This window comes from Protopterus annectens, chromosome 5.part0 (assembly GCF_019279795.1).
Source record: "Protopterus annectens isolate FY-2018-M chromosome 5.part0, PAN1.0, whole genome shotgun sequence".
Classification (NCBI taxonomy): Eukaryota; Metazoa; Chordata; order Ceratodontiformes; family Protopteridae; genus Protopterus; species Protopterus annectens.
Window position 1 is genome coordinate 2,513,304 of NC_056735.1, and position 20,212 is coordinate 2,533,515.

The window sequence follows — 20,212 nt, forward strand, 5'->3', positions numbered from 1 at the left end:
TAGATGGCATTCCTGTGGAAGTTTGAAGCTAGGAGGGAAAAACTGATAAAAGATCTAGAAGATTGTGTTTAACAGTACTTTAACAGGAGGAGAAGCACCAACATCATGGATGAAAGTGGCGGTGGCCATTATACCTACAGAGGGTAAAGATCCATAAGATGCACACTGATACAGGCCCACTTCAATACTAAACCATGATTATTAAGTGTTTATGTCTACAATGGCTAAAAGAATGGCAAAGGTGATGCCAAAATTGAGGGACATGGATCGATATGGCTTTGTGGAGGGGAGGCAAACATCTAACAAAATTTAACAGAATACTGATGATCCAGAGGGAAGATGAATGTAAGAAAATATCACTGTTGTTGGTGGGTCTTGGTGCAGACAAAGCATATGACAGAGTAAGCTGGGACTTTATGAGCAAGGCAATGGAAGCATTTGCATTGTTGAAAGAAATATAAGGTTTATTATGAGGATATATGAGGGACCAGAGGTGGAAATTAAAGTGGGTGGGTTCCTCCCTGATAATTTATGTTTGAGCAGAGAAACCAGGCAGGGGTTTCCTCTTTGCCCTTTGTTACTTGCACTAAATTTAGAACCACTGTCAAAGAAAATAAGAGACTCAGAAATTCAGGGATATAACTGGTATGGTAGTCAAAAAAGCTGTCTCTACTTGTAGATGATATTTTATACCTGATAAAAGCAGAAAAGGACATTTCAGTGTTGTGGAACATTTTGAGGCAGTTTCAAATCTTTTCGGGATACAAAATTAATGAAACTAAAACAAAGGCAACAGCTGTAAATTATGTACCCACACACAAATTGGTTCAGCAATATCCATATTTATGGGAACATGAAAAAAGAAGTACGTAGACGTATGCATTAAAAAGGATGCTGGTGTGGCAGCTAAGGATGTATGGGAAAAGACTAAACAAAATATAATACAAAAACTGAGTAATTGGAATGGATATGGACAGCAAGATACAAGCAGTTAAAATGTTTTTAGTTCCTTTAGTTTAATACACAGGTCAGGCATATTTTTATCAATCAGTGGAGAAGTTTTGGATCGCAATTAAGAGCTGAAGGATTTTATCTGGGCGGAGAGGACTGCAAGAGTCAAGTGGCATAAGCGGATTCTCCCAAATGAACTAGGCAATTTGTGTTTACCTGATTTGAAGGGGTATTACAGAGTTAAACAGTTAAGACTCCTAAACATAGCACAAGCAGAAACCTATAATTCTAACTGGAAAGGGAAGATGATGAAACGGGGGGGGGGGGGCCTCAAGAAACAATGAGACACTGGGATTTTGGAAGCAGATCCTTACGGAAAATATCAATAACCATGCAGAATATTATAGTCATAAAGTAGCAGCGAGTACTCTAAGAACTAAGCCAACATGGGAATAGAAAAACGAGAAACTACCAATAGGGATGACCATAATTAGGGACACAGACAACAGGCAAGAAGGGGCTGCAATTTATTGCAGAAAACTGGTAAGAAAACCAAAGTACTGGGAGCAGATAATTAGAGAGGTTAATGCAACAGAATGGGAAGAGACCAATAATTTATTTGGACTGCTGGACAGAGATCGCCTTCCCTATCAAGGACTGATATCATAGTATTGGCAAAGAGAAAGAACTAGAGGGATCCCAAGTGAAAGACCAGCACTGGCAGAGTTTTAATAGAATCTAGAACAGAAGCTGCTGCTAAAAAAAGGAATAATTAGAAGAGCATACAAAATATTGCATGACAACTGTATCAATCAATCAGAGGAGGTTAGAAAGGACTTGGAAGAGATTAGATGAGCAATTCACAAAGAAACAATGGGGGGTATATGTATGTCTCCCAAATATGCAACAAGGTCTAGAAGATTTAAGAAAGTGTTTACATAGGTATTTTTATACCCCAAGTAGACCCCAAATAATTTTCCTCAGGTGGACAGTAAATGTTGGAGGTGTGATGGGGAAGAAAGAGGTAATGGGGAACATATTTTCTGGGAGTGTAATGAGTCAGCAGATTTTAAAGATTCCCTGCAGACTGCTCTGTCAGAGATACTGGTGAGCAAACTGGTATAACCAAGGAAAACAATTTTTTTTTTTTTTGAGTGAAACAGAATTGGAATTGTCTAGACACAGTAAGGCCATGCTGAGTCTAATTATGGTGGCTGCCAGAAGAGCAATTATGAGAAAATGGAAATCAAAGTCTAAACCAACTTTATTAGAAGTAGTTAATATAGTAACAGCGATAAAACAAATGGAATTTTGAACTTTAGGTGGTGCAGCAGCAGCGTTGTTGCCTCACAGCAAAAGGTTCTCCCATTCGATTCTCGGCTAGAGTGCGGGGAGTGCCTTCTGTGTGGAGTCTGCATGTCCTCCACGCGGTTGGGTGGGCGTTCGAAAGACATGCGTAAATGGGCGTGCCTTAGTTGAAGCTTGAACGTCGAGCTGGCACCTCTGCGTTCATGAAAATCTACTGCCAATCATTAGTGGACCGGAGTTCCGTTGTGGCGACCCCTAACCGGGAAAAGCCGAAAGACAAACACGAAAAGGGTTGGGGCATATTACATAGGAAAAGATGGGAATTGTGGGAACAACACATACAGAGGAGGAACGAGATAAAAAAGAAGGCATGATTTGACTGAGCTATGTAATGTTTGACTGACTAGATACAGTAGACATGATGTATAATGTCTGCAACTACAATTATGTTAATATGGTTTGTGATGTATAATGTTTGCAATTAAAATTATGTCATTTTTTTTCCATTTATACAAATGTAAAATTGCCTATGTCATGAATAAAGATGTTTCTTTTTAAAGAGTATCACACAAGAAATCAGATTAAGGATACCTAGTGGACTTGTCTCTCTCAGTAATGGTCTTTTAAAGGGTATCAACCTTCTTTATAGAGGGTGACTCACAGGGAAGCTTCAATGCGCTTTCAAGTTGCCAGAAAAGTACCGTTGATAACTGGTTCCATGGGAAGATGACCTTGAGCTCTTCTTCCTCCTTTCCCAGATGCACAAGGAACAGAGGGCAAAGACCAGCTCTCAACAGTTCAAGAGCTTCAAAGGTCTCTTCACAGGAGGGTTAATGTGGGAACTGGTTCCATGGGAAGATGACCTTGAGCTCTTCCTCCTCCTTTCCCAGATGCACACGGAACAGAGGGCAAAGACCAGCTCACAACAGTTCAAGAGCTCCAAAGGTCTCTTCACAGGAGGGTTAATGTGGGAACTGGTTCCATGGGAAGATGACCTTGAGCTCTTCTTCCTCCTTTCCCAGATGCACACGGAACAGAGGGCAAAGACCAGCTCACAACAGTTCAAGAGCTTCAAAGGCCTCTTCACAGGAGGGTTAATGTGGGAACTGGTTCCATGGGAAGATGACCTTGAGCTCTTCTTCCTCCTTTCCCAGATGCACAAGGAACAGAGGGCAAAGACCAGCTCACAACAGTTCAAGAGCTTCAAAGGTCTCTTCACAGGAGGGTTAATGTGGGTTAGAGGTGGGACATGTATATTCATCCTTGTTCATCTCAGGACCAGTGACCTGCAGATTCATGAGAAGTTACAAAGCATGCAGTCCAGTAGACCACTGAGGAGCCCAGCCAAGTTTCTCAATTGCTCCAGAGAGCTGTATGATTAAGTGTTTTACTCAGTCACACAGGAGGCAAATGTAGGCCAAAGGACTCAAACTATGGACTACACAAAACAGCTTGTTAATTGGTCATATCCCTAACCTTCTGTGTTATCTGCCTCCTAGCAGCCTGAGGTGGAGGGAATCCCAGAGCCACCACTACTACCAGTCATGAGAGCTCCAGTACATTCTTGCACAACAGTGAACATGTGACGGTCATTTGCCAGGTGCTGGGTGAAAAACAAATCAGTGAAAGGCAGTATACCACCAAGGGTGGCACATGTGGATGAGAGGCCTGCACTGCTGCAGGCACAGATATCCGACCATATTCCCTAAAGGGACACTCCCTGCATCTTAAGCTCTAAAATGACCAACATCCATATGACATCTAAGCTTTCAGCTAGAACGCCTGGTGCAGAATGACCCAGAAAACTCTCTCAGTCAAAAATATGTGTTTGACTTGGATAGGAATTAAGGAGTAGATACCTTAGTCCTGTAAAACCTCAACTTATAGCTATGTAACACTCTAGATCACTCTCGGGGATCAGTCCAGTCAGCTTCAAAGTCAATTTAACAAACACGGAGCAGCACGGAATCTACACACAAGAACACACCCTCCAGGATGGAGGAGTGCTCTCCCCCAGAGTTCTCAATGTCTGCTGATGCAGACAACTGAAGGATCCATTCCATATTTAGAAAGGACAATTTTTAACACCTGATCAAGATCTGAGAGTCCACAAAAGCCAATTTAACAATGGATAGGTTCCTACGACAGTTAAGCTCCAGCCTTCTCCAACTTTGATTTCTTGTAATGATCCTCTGGTTCAGGAACAGGGCCGAGTGATATCCCTCCATTAATTCCTGCACAAGTGTCTTTCAGCTACTGTCATCCTCTATATTCAAACAGGCCAGAATTTTCTTCTTGTGATGTCTGCTGATGGAATTTTGTTTGGTGGGCTTTCTCGCTTTCTGTTGTTGAACATCAAGAAACCCCCTACTAGACTCAAGATAACTCATTCCATAGCATTGAGGACCCCAGCCTCCAGATTCACTATCAGAAAAGCTATCTGAAGGGGATGTCAAGCAGGAAACATCAGAGAGTTTGCATCCTCATCATAACAAGGTCATTTTTCGTAGCTTAGCCCCTTCACCCAGTGGCAAATGAGCACTCATGTCACCTTCTAGGACCAAATATTCCCCCTTTGTCCATGCATGCATTCTCTGCCACACATTACCATAGACTACCATCACTTTTCTGGGTAGTTATGATCACATCATGATGAGCTTATGCTCTCCAGCAGAGACTTTTTAGCCTCAGAAATGTGGCACTAGCCATCCATAAACTATAGTCTTTTTACACAAAGATGAACACTCCCATCTTCCCTGCCCTACATAGATTCATAGACTCATACTAAGCTAACTGCCCTTGCGAGCCATTTTAAGCTTAGCCAATTATCCCTTGTGAGACTCAAACCCTGCACCTTGTGTTTGTAAGGCAAACACCTTAACCATTAGGCCACCCTCCCAACCCGTCATTAAGCACTCCAACTGTGAATCAAACTCCAACTGCCTGGGCTGTAGTCAGGGCTTCACCTTTCTACACCAATGGCAAAGGATCAATAGATGGAAAGGCTGAACCAGTGGCACTTATTGGATTGTATCACATTCACCTCCTCCACAAGACAAAGACAAATCCAATGCAGTTCTTGGCTACTATTTTGCCATCCACAAATGTACTTAGTTGTTCTACATCTGGGCATTAACCATGTTAACTTCATAGTGATGTGCATCAAAATCAAGATCGGAACTACATAAACAGCAGAAAAGAGGTGTCAAGTTCACAGGTTAGGCGCACTTATGCAGAATGCATGTGATGTAATGGTAGGCACATCATGCACGAGTACGGATGTTTTGAATAACTGGTTAAGAGAATGAAAAGAATGAACCCCGTAATAGTAAGCATCAAGGAGGGGACACTGATGTTAGATACCATATAAGAGGAACTAGTACTCAGTTTTTTTACAACCACAATTTGGTTCAGAATATTAAAACGTAACCAAGAACGAACTCCATTGCATTAATAGCTGGTTAATACTGTTTTTACCTGCGAGTCCTTGGCTGGAAGATTTCTTCATTCTGTGTTTTTCAGTTTTACTTCCTGCAAGATTTACCAGCTGAGCCCAAACAGACAGCATTGGGTCAGTAAAAGGTAAATTATTAATGCTGAATGAAACAACTGGAAGCTGAAATGAAAAAGAAAATATGACAGACAATGCAAATAGCAAAACATTTAGAGTATTTAGTATAAACCCAAATAATATATCATATAAAAAAACAAGTGCAGAGATAAAAATAACCAGGACAAGTACCTGTGCTAATGAAAGCACATGATAATTTTTTAATAGTGAAAATAAAAACATACAGCTTTTGCCCACACCCCATTATGGAGCTGAAGATGCACCCAGTACCTCTTTAAAAACTTAGAAGGCCAGCACAATGCTTTGTTCCAAACATAACGTCCAAGATCATGACCACCTTCCCCAGCCAGAACCCATTTATCCAAGTACAGTTGGGCTAAATGAAAATAAGAAGTTATGTACTAACCATAATGTTCCATGTTTGTTGTCCATCTCACCTATATTCTTGCTGGTTGGGTTCGGAATCGAGCATCAGTTCCGACTCGGACGAATTCAAAAGCTCGAGAGCTTACACTGGCTCAAGGCTAATCCCCTATCCCATGATGCATCTGGTAAAATCCCCACATATTGTTTGCAAATGAAACACTAACTTAGTATGCTCACATAGTACAACATACCAATTATCTAGAAAGGATAATCAAAGACTCCAAACCATCATAACTATATACATAACTATATACATAGCAATAAGATTATCCTCCAGGCATGAAGGAGGGGGAAGGTGTGCGGGATGCAAGAATATAGGCAAGACAGACAACAAACATGGAACGTTATGGTGAGCATATAACTTCTTAATATATAACTTCTTAATGTTATGTTGTCTTATCTTGCCATAATTCTTGCTGGTTGGGACAGCGTCTCTAGCACCTTAACCTAGGGTGGCTCAGGAGAAGAGACTTCTCAATACAGTGCAACCAAAGAAGACCTGTTCCAGGAGGCCACATCTACTTTGTAATGAGTAATAAAGGTATGAGGTCTCACCCATGGGGCAGCTGCACAAATAGCATCCATGGGGAGCCTAGCCTGAAAAGTGCAAGATGTCGAAATCACTACTGATTGTTTTCTGAACAAACCTTGGGTAGAAATGAGGGATAAGTTCTTAAGGATACTCTGTGAAAAACTATACAAGTGGCAGTATAGAGAAAGCTTGAAGTTCTGACACCCATCTGGCAGAAGTAATAGCGACCAAGAAGAGAGTTTTCCAGGATAAAAACTACACATCACAAGATGCTGCGGTTTCAAAGGATGTCAAAACCAATGGAGATAGCACAAAATTAAGGTCCCAAGCAGTGGGAGGTTCACTGATCGGGGGTCTGAGCAAGAATGTACCTCTCAGAAAAGCAATCTGTGAGAGATTATAGACATTCCCATCTCACTAGTATGAAAATTTGAGATAGCTGCCAGCTGAACTCTGATAGTGGCTGCTGCTGCTCCTTCGTCAAAGAGCTTGGACAGAAATTCTAGAATTGCAGTAATAGGGGGCCGTAAAAGGTTCTACATTGCGTTTAACAGCCCAATAAGAAAATCTTTTCCATTTACATGAATACAGTTTTCTCGTAGATGGTTTGTGGGAAGAGACTAAGATATGTTTAACTGCAGGGGAAAATTTGTAACACCTGGCTAAACGTGGAATTGAAGCAGCCATGCTGTCAACTTGAGTGTTTGGATGGATGGAACAATCCTGATAAGTGGGTCAAAAGGTTTGGAACTGGGTCCAGAATCCACAGTTCCTCCAGTAAGTGGGTCCAGAGAAAGGGAACCAGACTTGTCGAGGCCAGTAAGGTGCAATGAGAATCATAGTGCTTTTCAACATGCTGGCTTTCTGTAATACATTGGGTATTAAGGGGAAGGGGAAGGCATGAAGTAGTCCCGGGGGCCAATCGCGGGCAAGTGCATACCCTTGGTGATTTCCTCGGAGGGGGAATGAGGGCAAAGTAGCTGCTGCATTTGGCATTCATGGAGGTGACAAAAAGATGGCAGCAAGGCTGGCCCCATTTCCGGAAGTTCTCTCCCGCAACTTCTAGTTTGAGGGACCACTCGTGAGGCAACATTATAGCTCTGTGGGTTTGTCTGCTATCACGTTGGACTTCCCCGGGATGTGCGTTGCTATCAGAAAATGTTGAGAAGCGATTGCCATACCCGTGCCTCTCGACATACGGGATACGACTTGGTTCTTCCTTGCTAATGTACCATACCACTGATATGTTGCCTGTTTGAATTGCAACTGCTCCTATGGGAAGAGAGTCTTGAAATGCCTGCAACGTATACAGCACAGCTCTCATCTCTAGGACACTGATGTGCAAGTGGCTCTCGTGTTCCTGCCATAAACTTTGGACTGTCATACCCAGATAATGCCCCCCCCACCCGATCAGGGACGCTCTCGTGGTCAGTACTGCTGTTGGTTGTGGAAAAACAAAGGAGTGGCCTAGGTACAACTGGTTTGTCTGTAACCACCAGAGGAGAGATTTCTTGGATGACTCTGTAATGATTATCTGGTGTGATAGAGGAAGATCCTCCATGGACCACTGGGTAAAGAGTAACCACTGTAGAACCTGCATGTGCAGTTGTGCTAGGGGAACTAAAAGAATCGCGGCTGCCATGGTACCCAGAACTTGTAACACCATCCTGGCTTGAACCATTCTTTTTGATATCAATATCTTCACTTGACAATGAAGGGACTGAATTCTTTCAAAGGTAAGTTTTGCCAGCATCTGCTTTGAATCCAATTCTGTACCTAAGAAAGTAATATGCTGTGAAGGCGACAAGGCAGATTTTTTTTAAGTTTACTATAATGCCTAGCCTGGTGCAAAGACACAGTCTCATCCCTTGCCTGCAAAAGTAGATGCTTGGTGGTTGCGGTCAGGAGCCAGTTGCCTAGGTATGGAAACACCTGGAATCCCTGATGTCCCAAGTGAGCCATGACTACTGCCATGCATTTGGTGAACACTCTGGGGGGCTGTAGTGAGACCAAAGGTCAGGGCTCAAAACTGGTAATGACTTGCTCCCAGCTGAAAGCGTAAATATCTCGTGGAACACTTGTCCATTTTTATGTGGTAATACGCATCCTGGAGATCTATCGAGCACATCCAATCGTCTTTCCCTATAAAGGGAATAATGACTGCAGTGCCACCATCTGAAACTTTGGCTTCTTCACAAATTTGTTTAATTTGCTGAGATCCAGAATAGGTCTCCAGTCCCCTGTCTTTTTTGGTACTAAAACGAACCTTGACCAACTTCCGGATCCAATCTGGTCTGCAGAGACATCTTGGATGACACTTTTTTCTAGCAACTTGAATATTTCTTGTGTTGCATAGTCCTTTTGACTGGGTGGAATGTCTGGTATGGACTTCTTTGTGGGATGGGGAGTAGAAAAGGGGATGTAATATCCTCTGGATTTGACCGTCTGTACCCATTTGTCTTGAGAGATCTCTCGCCAGGCGTTTGGGTTCAGTGACAAGCATCCCCCGACTGCCTCCAGAGAAAAGCAGGCGGACCTCCTTTCAGAAGTGCTGGAAGGGCCTGCCAGAGAATGTATCTCTGTCACGCTGACTTTGCAGACCCCCTCTGCCATGAGGTCAGCCTCTTCCATTAGCACCTCCCCCTCTGCCCCTGGGGGAAGTGTCACCACGTGCATCAGAAAAACCTTTTTGGGACTTGCCGAACCACATTTAACCGCTTTTCTGACCTTTGGGATAAGGGTCTAGATGGGGCAGAAAAACAGACTCCAATTGCAGACAAGGTTTTTCCGTCCTGTTTGCACCTGATCACAGTTTCTTTCACCTTTAGTCCAAAAAAGGGAAGAACCATCAAAGGGGGGCATTAGTGAAGGATGACCTGAAGGGTCCAGCAAAGATGCATTCAGGAATGTCTCCTTTGGGAAATTACTGTAGCTACTGCTCTGCTCTCTCCATCAGCTGCATATGAAATCAGTCTCATGGAAGAAATGACAGTAGAATTGAGGGTGTAGAGCTGCAAAGTAACTTTGTCTGTGGTCCCCGAAGCTACAGTACCCTGAAGGGTATCTCCTATCTCTTTGAGGAGATCCCTTTGAAGTCTCGTAAAATGGGTCAGATAATTCAGCAACCACAGGGTAAAGGCCGCTGAAGGAAAGGTACGCTTTCCATATCTGTCCATACTCCATGACTCTTTGCTGGGAGGATAAACAGTTGAGGAGGTCTCTGATAACTCCTCCTTAGTGGCCGCAGCCACCACCATCGCATCTACAGGGATGCCTTTAGTCAGGAACTCCCTCTCTGTAGGGGCAGTGATAAATTTTTGTGGGCCTCCGCAGAACAGGTTCCACTGTATCAGGGGAAGCCAGGCCTTTCTAGAAATAGCATTAAGGAGCCAGTTGTAGGGGGGAGTCACCCAGGAGGTGGAAGGGCGAGATCCGAAAGCCTCCAGGTACACCGATTCACTCTTTGAAGGGTTAGTGAGCTTCCAGCCACCCTTCTATTTCAGGATCTCAAAGGATGTCAGCAAGAGAGACATCCTCAGAGAGGGACCATGGGGATCCTTCAGACTCATCCAGATCAGTGTCTGATGTAACTGACTCAGGGGAATCTATGTGCTTCCTTCTTGCACAGCCTCTTCTGAGGGACTTCCTCAGAGGGATACTCTGGAGAAGTTTTGGGGGAGACAATGCTGCCCCGCAGGGGCTTCCTGGAGCTGTGGATTTCTACATTTGGGGGAGTGGGCAAAGAAGAAATGAACAATGGTGCCTGTGAGGGAAGAGAAGATGGCTCTGAAAGCACAGCTGTCTGGGATGACAGCACACTCTACATCAGATCAAAAGGCCCCTTACTCCAGACCGAAGAGACCCACCGCTCCGAAGATGCTGGTGATAGACTCTAAGGTGGAGCGGGTGGCTCAGAAGCAGATGTAGGAACTGAGCTCAACCTCACCGAGGGATAGAGTTTGCTCGGGCAACTGTTCAGCCGACTCCCCTCCCTGGACCCAAAAGGTGAGCATTGGCTCCCAGACACCTCGAGATCCGAAGGACCTAAAGACGTTGTAGCAGAAGCTGGAACCGATGCTCCTGAAGGAGGTCCCAGTACCAACAGTTCCACTGCTATCGGATCCATACTCTCTGGCTCCAAAACCACCACCAGGGTCAGAGAAGGAATCGAAATTGGTGTCTTGGACGGTCCCAAATCCTTTAGGGTCAGAGATGATAAAATTTTTGCCAGCGCCGGAGTCTTAAGCAATCTCTTCACCACCCACTCCACATCGTCATCAGATAAACTCCTGGAAAAACCGGAGGATATTGAAGGAGATCTGGCCCTCTCCAAAATGGGCATTCTCAATGTTGGAGATATTGGCTTCAAAACAGGAGACCATCTCCTAACTGGTAACTCTATCAGCTCCGAGGATACTGATGGGGCTGAAGAGGTTGATTTTGTCTTGCAAGAACCAAGAGCCCTCGGTTCCAAAGCAGTAACTTTTTTAGGAGGCTCTCAATCCAGAGCCGAAGTAGCATGTCTTTTGGACCCTGTAAGGGAAGAAGGAGGAGGAGGTTTGGAGCTTTGAGATCCCTCCAAAGATTCCTGGAAAGGACCTTTCAACAACCCCCTGACCATCAATTTATTTCTACGCTCTTGAAGGACCCTGCTGCTGAACCCCTGGCAAATCGTTCAAGGGTCTTGTAAGTGGATGACACCCAAACAATATACAAAACTAGTGTGTCCATCCGTAATCGACATCATTTGAGTGCATTGATCGTACTTCTTAAACCCAGATTGCCTATGTTCTATAGGCTCTTTCTCCTTTTCTTTTGACATTCAAAAAACAAGGTATAAAATATTAACAGGAAGAAGCTATGTGAATCTCTAAATATATACTTTGACTATAAACTGCTCCAAAGAGAACCTACTAATACACACTAAGTTGAAAGACACACAGATTAAAAAAAAAAAAAAAAAAAGGTTGTTAAACTGTAAGTAAAAGATGGTTTAACACTACACAGCTCCAAGGAAACAGGAACCTACTGCCATAAACACCACACCCAAAGAAGGTTTCAGCAGATGCTGTTAAGAGAAAAAAAAATCAGAGAACGGATCTAACTACTAAAAGATACACTAAAAAGTAATAGTAGAAAAGCCTCACACAAAATATTGAGAATTTTCTAAAACAGAATCTCCAAGGAAAGGGAAGGCACAGGGAGGGAAGCAGCCCTCTAAGTTAAACTAGCTGCTAACTTAAACGGGTTTCTCACAGACACAAAGGGAAAAAAATGACACGTCAAAGCAAAGAGGGGGTTTTAACCAACTCTATAGTACAAAATAAGACAGAAAGCTGCCAAAAAACTGCAGAAGTAAGTTAAATAAATCTACTTAGCAAACAAGCCAGTTGAAGACATCCCGGTTGCTTGAGCGGCTAATGAGATCTGAGGATTTTACCAGATGCATCATGGGATGGGGGGGTTAGCCTCAACCAGTGGAAGTTCGATCTTTTGAATTTGGCAGAGATGGAACCAATGCTCTGTTCTGAACCCAGCCAGGAAGAATTACTGTGAGATAGGACAACATAACATAAGTAATGTACTCACCACAACATTCCATCAGAGTTGTTCTTCATTTGTCATCAACCTGTGGGACATGGATCTGGAATGGATCTGACTTGGCCGCATTTCTCCAGCATCTGATCTGAGCTCCAAGCTCCTCCCATATCCATAATATCCCTGTCTCTCTTCCTCCCCTCAGATCGAGTTAGCTGCCCACCATAGCAACCCAACCTGACACAATATCTTAGCTTCAGTAGCAACTCTGGGGGACCCCCCCCCCACCAGATGGAGGGGGGTTCAGATTGAAAAACTCGCTACACGTCACATTGGAAGGACAGGCAAAGAGATCGCAGCAAGGCTGACCCCACTTTAGAAAGATCTGTTTTGCTACTGAAGGATTCAGAGACCACTCATAAGGCATCAGGATAGACCTGCTGAGCCTGTCCACTAGAATGTTGGTCCTCCCTGGAATGTGCATTGCCACCAGAAAACAGCTGGTGGAAATTGCCCACTCCAACAATCTCATGGCTTCGTGGCAAAGGGGGTAAGACCTGGTTCCCCCCTGTTTGTTGATATACCAGACTACCGACATATTGTCAGTTTGGATGGCAATCGTCCCTAGGGGGAGATGGGCATAAAGAGCTTGCAATGCTAACAGCACTGGCCTCATCTCCAGGACATTGATATGCAGATGGGCCTCCAGTTAAGACCACGCGCCTTGGACTGTCCTTCCAATGCAATGCCCCCCACCCGAGTAGGGATTCTAGGCTTGCCATTGTACAAACCTTTAAGTACAGCTTTAAAAATTCAAAGTGTAATTGTGTAAGTTGCACTTACCATAACAGTAGATGTCTGAATTCCTCACTCCTGAGTAGCTTGATGTATTATGGGTAGCTTCTTGCCTTGGAAACAACAGACATCCAGCTTCACAAAGCTCAGACTCTCTGCCACTTCTCCTCTCTGGTTGCTGACTGGCTAACCCCTTGGACAGACATTAGCATCAGAAAGGATTAAACCTTCAGGACCTTCCTGATCAAAAGAAGCATACTTATCCTGAAACCAATAAGCCTATAAAGTCCAAGGGAAGAAGACACTGTATAATCACATCAATGACTGCACACAGGCTGCTGTACCTACCAGAAGTAAGCCCAGGACTAGCCCTAGAAACAGACCACCCTGGTGGCATCCCAAATTAAACAGGATATACAATGACAACAAAAGGAAAAAAATGATGGCAACATTCAGGAAGGTCATTTCCATAAAGACAAAAACTCTCTCATCAAAGTAAATAGGCAATCAAGAGGGCTAATTAGGTCACGTAAAGCGAAATTTGAAGTTAAGATAGCCTCCCAGGTGAAAGATAGCCATAATGCCTTCTACAGCTATGTCAAAAACGTCAAGGAAAGCACACAGCAATGTGCTCAACTGGTGGTTAATGGTGCCACATTCACTGAGCCTGGTGATACAGCAAACCTGCCAGCAGACAAATTCAGTTCCACCTTCATCCCCCACTCACTCCCAGCCATCCTAGCAAAAATACCCTCAAACATAACTGCTTTAGTTATAACTAGGTAGGTATGCACTGACTGCATTCTCTTAAGCAAACTACACAGCCTCAGTCAGCCTCCTTTTTTCCCATTTTTCTACATGGGGTCGGGGTATCACTTTAACTGTTGCCAACTCTCGATTCAGTGCCACACTCCTGCCTTCTTCAACACTCGTGCCTGTCACAGACCTTCCTTCAGATGATCCATCCACCTCTTTGCTAGACGTCCTCGCTTCCTCTTACTTTCTTCCTGCGTTTCAAATCTTACTTACCGGATTGCCTTCTGCTTTTCTACACATATGCCCAAACCACCGTAATCTGTTCTCTTTGATGTTTTCTGCAACTGGAGCTACTTTGGCTTTTGCTCTTATGTCCTCATTTCTTCGTCTGTCCCACAGTGTGCATCCTATCACCTTTCTCAAACACTTCATTTCCATCACCTCTAGCTTCTTCAACTGTTCTGCCTTTACTGCCCAGATTTCTCTACCATACAGTAATACTGCTCGCACCACTGTCTTATACACCTTACTTTTCAGCTTCTTTGGCATTCTTCTATCATAGACCACCTGATACTCTATGCCCGTTGGCTTCAGCCCCTCTGATTCTAGCTCTGGCCTCTTCATTCAGACTACCCTTCTCCTCAACTACTCCTTCCAGAAACTTGAAGCTCTTTACCTGTTCCACTACCTTCCCTTCTATCTCTACTCTCAGCTTCTTCTGATTTCCCCAATTTGCTGTCATTACCGCAGTCTTATCTGTGCTTAGTTTCATCCCATGTTTCTTCAGATATGCATTCCATTCTCCTATCCTTTACTGAAGTTCTAGCTCAAAGTCTGCCTGTACTGCCACATCGTCTGCATACAGTAGCTTTGTTGACCCGTCCCCTCCAACCTGTTTGCTAATGTAGTCCATTCACCAGTATGAACAGCAGTGAGGTCAAAGCTGAACCCTGATGTACACCCACACCCACTGGGAACCCCTCTGTTACGCCGAACACTGTCCATACTTGAGTCTTTGGGTCCTTGTACATAGCCTGCACTAATTCTATCAATGTTTTTGGGACTTCAAACCACCGCAGTACTGCCCAAGATCAGCTTTCTTGGGACCTTGTCATATGCCTCAGTGGGCCCTGATAACATCTATAGATGCCTCTGGAATCAAGACACCTGGAGTTATTATTTAACTATAGCCTCAAAACAGGCTACAATGTGAATTGAGGACTGCGATGATTATCCCCCTTCAAAAGGGAAGACCTTCAACAGATCCTGGAAACTAGAGACCCATTAGTCTTATTTGCCAAGTCATGGAAAGAATTATTATGGAAATCATCAACAAGGACACAGGAGACCTACAGACACTGGATCCATCCCAGTTTGGCTTTGTCAAGGGAGGGTCATGCTTACTGAATCTGGTGGACTTCTTTGAAAAGGTCACTAAGACAATGAATGAGGGGTAAATGGTGCATATACTGCCTACTTAGATCTAGCTAAAATATTTGATATAATATTCCACTCGGGCATTGTCAATAAACTTATAGAACTAGGTATAAACCCCTTTATAACATGCTTGATAGCTAGCTGGCTAACTGACAGGGTCAAGAAAGTTAGAATCAGTGAAGCCACCTCCAGAAAGAGGCTGGTCTCTACTGCATTCCCGCAGGGCTCTGTGCTGGGGTAACCTCTTTGGCATCTACTTCTTGGAAGTCAAAGCCAATGTCAAAGGCCTTTAGCTGACCAAGTTCGCAGGTGGTTGCAAACTGGGAGCAGTCAATGAAGCCCCCCAAGATGAGAACACCCTTTGATGCCAAAGCCATGGCTTAAAACTCAACACCAAGAGCTACATTATAGTACCTTTTGGGAAGTCTACCACCTTGGGTAACTATGTCATCAATAAAACACCCATAAAGTTGATTCAACAGTCAGGGATCTGGGAACTAGTGTAGAGTAACTTAGCCTTCAATCAGCATGTGTCCAAGGTAGTAAAACAAATACTTGTATGTCAACTTACAAGCAAGGGCATGGCATCTAGGTCCAGGGAGGTCATCATCCCATTGTACTCAGCCCACATCAGACCCATCATAGAGTATAATGCCCCCTTTGGTAAGTACCTCACCAGACACATGCAGCAACTGGAGCACCCACAAAGGTTCCTTACAAACAGAATACAGGGAGTAAATGCAATGTCATACGTTTTGTCACCTCAAAACCCGGTCTCTTGACTCGGTATTATACAGAGCATCCCTGGACCCTGTTTTGATTAACCTTTTACACATCCAGAAAACAAACAGCATCAGAACAAATAGGTTAAAACACAAATTTTGCTTGCAACATACAGTGGATATAAAAAGTGTACACGCCCCTGTTAAAATACCAGGTTTTCATAATATAAAAAAAAAAGAGATCACAATAAATCATTTCAAAACTTTCCCCACCTTTAATGTGACCTATAACCTGTACAATTCAATTGAAAAACAAACAAATCTGTTAGGGGAAAAATATAAACAAATAAAAAATGTACAATACGCTGGTTGCATAAATGTGTACACTCAATCTAATACTTTGTTGAAGCACCTTTTGATTTAATTACAGCATTCACGTACACAACTGCCATCAATTAAAGATACTCTGATTACCCCCAAATAAAGTTTAGCTGTCCTAGTAGGATTTTCCTGACATTTACTCAGTTGCCTGCTAACAGCAAAAGCCATGGTTCGCAGACAGCTTACAAAGCATCAAAAGGATCTCATTGTTGAAAGGTATCAGTCAGGAGAAGGGTAGAAAAAAAATTTCTCAACACTTGATATACCATGGAACACAGTGAAGACAGTCATCAAAAAGTGGAAAAAATATGGGACAACAGTGAAGCTGCAAAGAACTGAACATCTCTCCAAAACTGATGAAAAGACCAGACAAAAACTAGTCAGGGAGGCTGCCAAGAGACCTACAACAACACTGAAGGAGTTGCAAAATTTCTGCCAAGTACTGGCTGTGTACTACATGTGTGCAATCAGAACTCTGCACGTACGGCTACTGCATGGCTCAAAGGCATCAAGGAATTACAAAAACATGGTAGAGCCAGCAAACAGTGGACCAAAATCCGTTTATTGAAGGAAGAGGAAAAAAACATACCGGTTTTGGCCCTTAGGCCTTCCTCAGTGTAACGGTTACAAAATTCACAAGATATATATATATATATATATATATATATATATATATATATATATATATATAGAGAGAGAGAGAGTGGTCCAGTGCCAACTGCAGTCCAAAAGCAGAATTGCATACATTTAAACATTAATTTTTATTTTTATATTTATTCATTCAACCCAGGGGAAAAAAGTGCACCTAATTTAATAATCCATTTCTTTTCCATTTTGTTTAATATTGCATGCCAACCAGATTTATTAACTGTATTCCGTTGTATATCAATCACAGTAAATCTGAACTTGGCATTTGGGTGTTTAATTGTATGTTTGTATAGTGCATTCGTAGGTTTACAAGTCCTAATATCACTACGATGTTCCGAGATCCTAAATTTGACACAGCGTGAAGTTTGTCCTACATAAAATGCTGAACAATTGCATGATGCCAAACAAATCACCCAGTTCGATTGACAATTTGCAAAGAATCTAACAGAAAAAAATTCACCAATGTTCCTGCTAGTAAATTCCTTTGTTTTGCTCATATTATTGCAATGTTTACAGTGGCCACATGGGAAACAGCCCAATACAGGGCCCCCTTGTAAGGTTATTTGTTTAGATGAATTCACATTCTTGTTGATATGTTTATAGTGGTTGAAAAAGGAACCCATGTTCCGACCCAGTCTATATGAAAAGTGACATCTGTCATCCAATATTGCCCTAAGTTTATCTGCTAGCAATATATTCCAATGTCTCTGCACACAGTTGATAAGAGTGTCTGTATTTCTCCCATATGTAGTAACCAATCTAATTTGCGAGTTAGATTTCTGTTTATGCTCCTTATATTGTAGTAAATTCTCCCTGTTTGTGTTAGTAGCATACCATCTTCCGTGAACGATATCACCTTTTTTATATCCCCGGTTAAGGAACCTTGTGGATAAATCTGACTCATAGGTGGTAAATGTGCTTTCCTCTGAACAAATCCTCCTCAGGCGAAGAAATTGTGGTTTTGGAATGTTTCTGCAAATATGGGGGGGGGGTGTGAAAGCTGGAAGCATGGAGTAGGGAGCTGTATTGGGCATATTTACGATAGATTTCTGTTGTTAATGTATGATCTACATTTCTTGTTACTAAGACATCTAGAAAGGTCATCTGATTAGTGTCATAAGTTATCGTGAATTCAATATCCCATTTGTTTTCATTTCACAAACTCCTTAAGACATACAATGTCACATCTCCATACCATCCAGCAATCATCCAAGTATCTCCTCCATATATCAATTTCATCAATGTAGATGTTATGGGCTTTATCATAAATGATTTGGTCTTCAATGTACGCCATAAAAAGGTCTGCGTATATAGGAGGAAATGAGGCCCCCATGGCCATGCCTTTGGTCTGTAAATAACATTTGTTGCCATAGAATATCACATTTTTGGTCAACACATGTTCCGCCATGCATAGCAACAGTGTATTGAAACCTGGGGGGTATAATTCTGACTTTGTTAACCAATATTCCAAAGCATCTAGGCCAGCCCAATGGGGGATGTTGGTATATAATGCAGAAACATCCAAAGTGCACAAATACCACCCTTCCTCAAGCTGCATATCTGTTATTATCCGGAGGAATTCAGTCGCATCTTGTATTCTTGCTCTAACACATTGGAGCAAGGGCTTCATATGTAATGTCAGAAATTGAGATAATGGTTCTGTAACAGAACCTCTGCCCGAGACTATCGGTCGACCAGGTGGATGGTTTGGGTCCTTATGAATCTTAGGGAGGAAGTAGATGTATTGGTTACAGGGATCTGTAACTGTAAGATGATGTTGAATATCTTGTGTTATAATGCCTTCCTCCCTAGCTAGTTGTAAGAATTCATCTATTTTCTTTTTGAATCCTAATGTAGGATCAATCACCATATGTGTATAGTATCTACTGTCTGATAGTTGTCGCATTGCTTCAAAATTATATGCTGACCAATCCTGTACTACACTGCCCCCCCCCCCCTTGTATGCTGTTAAAATATTACTACTTTCTTGTTGTTAGCCATTTCCACAATAGTGTCCATCTCCTTCCTGGACACATTATTCTGTTAGACGTGCGAATCCTTGAAATTAAAATGTAAATCTTTGAGAGTGGAATTATAGAACAAGGATACAATTGGATGCATGGGTGGCATAAATGTTGATTTATGATATCTGAATCTAGCATTCTTATCTAAATTGCCTTCTGTCTGAAAAAACAGTTTCAAGTTAAGTAATCTGCAAAACTCAAAGATATCATTAGCAAATGAATCTTCAGAAATAAAGAAACCAGGAATAAAATTAAGTCCTTTATTAAGAATTTGAGTTGTGGACAGTGTTGTAGATGAAATGTTTAACACATTATTTATTTCTGAACAATTAGTTTCAATAGGTCTACCATGCTTTCCACCCCTGTGTTTCCTCCCACCCAGTTTGTACCTTTGGCTAAAGGGCCCAGAGACTTTCTTCTTTTAGAGGCTGGCGAGTCGGCAGAATGTTGTAAACCAGACGTGGAGGAATCCTCTCCTGATTCATCACAACTTGAATTGTTTGATTTTTTTCAAGATAGATCTTGATCTCTTCTTTTTATTGACCTTCCTGTGGGAAGGCTCAAACCTAACATGTTTGTTACTTGAAAAGGGGTGCCCCCCTTCATAATCACTTAAGTCCCGCTGAAATTTACCCATGTTTTTATCTTTAAGTGTCTGTTCACAGCTGAGAAGGTCCTATCCCAATTTCTGAAGGTTATTAGAATAACCCTCCTGACCTTCAAATTTACTGATATCATTACACATATCAGTAATTTCTAATATTTGTTCGTCTATGGTCCTCTCATGACATGCCGCCAAAATTTTAACAAATTCCATTGCTGATTTATGTTGAGCTTCTGCCCATTGTTCTAACAGAATGGAATCAGTTTCGGAGACCAGCGGTTGCATCTTCACCCTTAGTCCCCTAGGTGATATATCTTTGGCCAAGTAGGCTTTAAAAAGTGTAACATGCCACACGTTCGCCCTTAATGCCCTCATACTTTTATTCAGTTTATAAAAGGAAGTTTCACAATTAATTGTTGCAAAGGCTTCCTTATTAATATCTTGCCCCAAATTAGTAAGTCCAAATGCTGCCAGATCATTCCTATCAGCTGAGAGGCCCCTCAGTAATTCTGTAAAATC

The 20,212-nt window shown here is 42.5% G+C and overlaps 1 protein-coding gene across 1 annotated transcript in view; it reads right to left on the minus strand.

Moving 5' to 3' along the window:
- Nucleotides 1-20,212, minus strand: part of HERC2 (HECT and RLD domain containing E3 ubiquitin protein ligase 2) — a gene marked incomplete in the record, with an annotated part of 3,551,743 nt that overhangs the window by 1,594,744 nt on the left and 1,936,787 nt on the right. Inside the window, 1 exon segment of the mRNA XM_044072055.1 lies at nucleotides 5,737-5,875. Within this exon segment, the coding sequence (XP_043927990.1) occupies nucleotides 5,737-5,875 (139 nt within the window).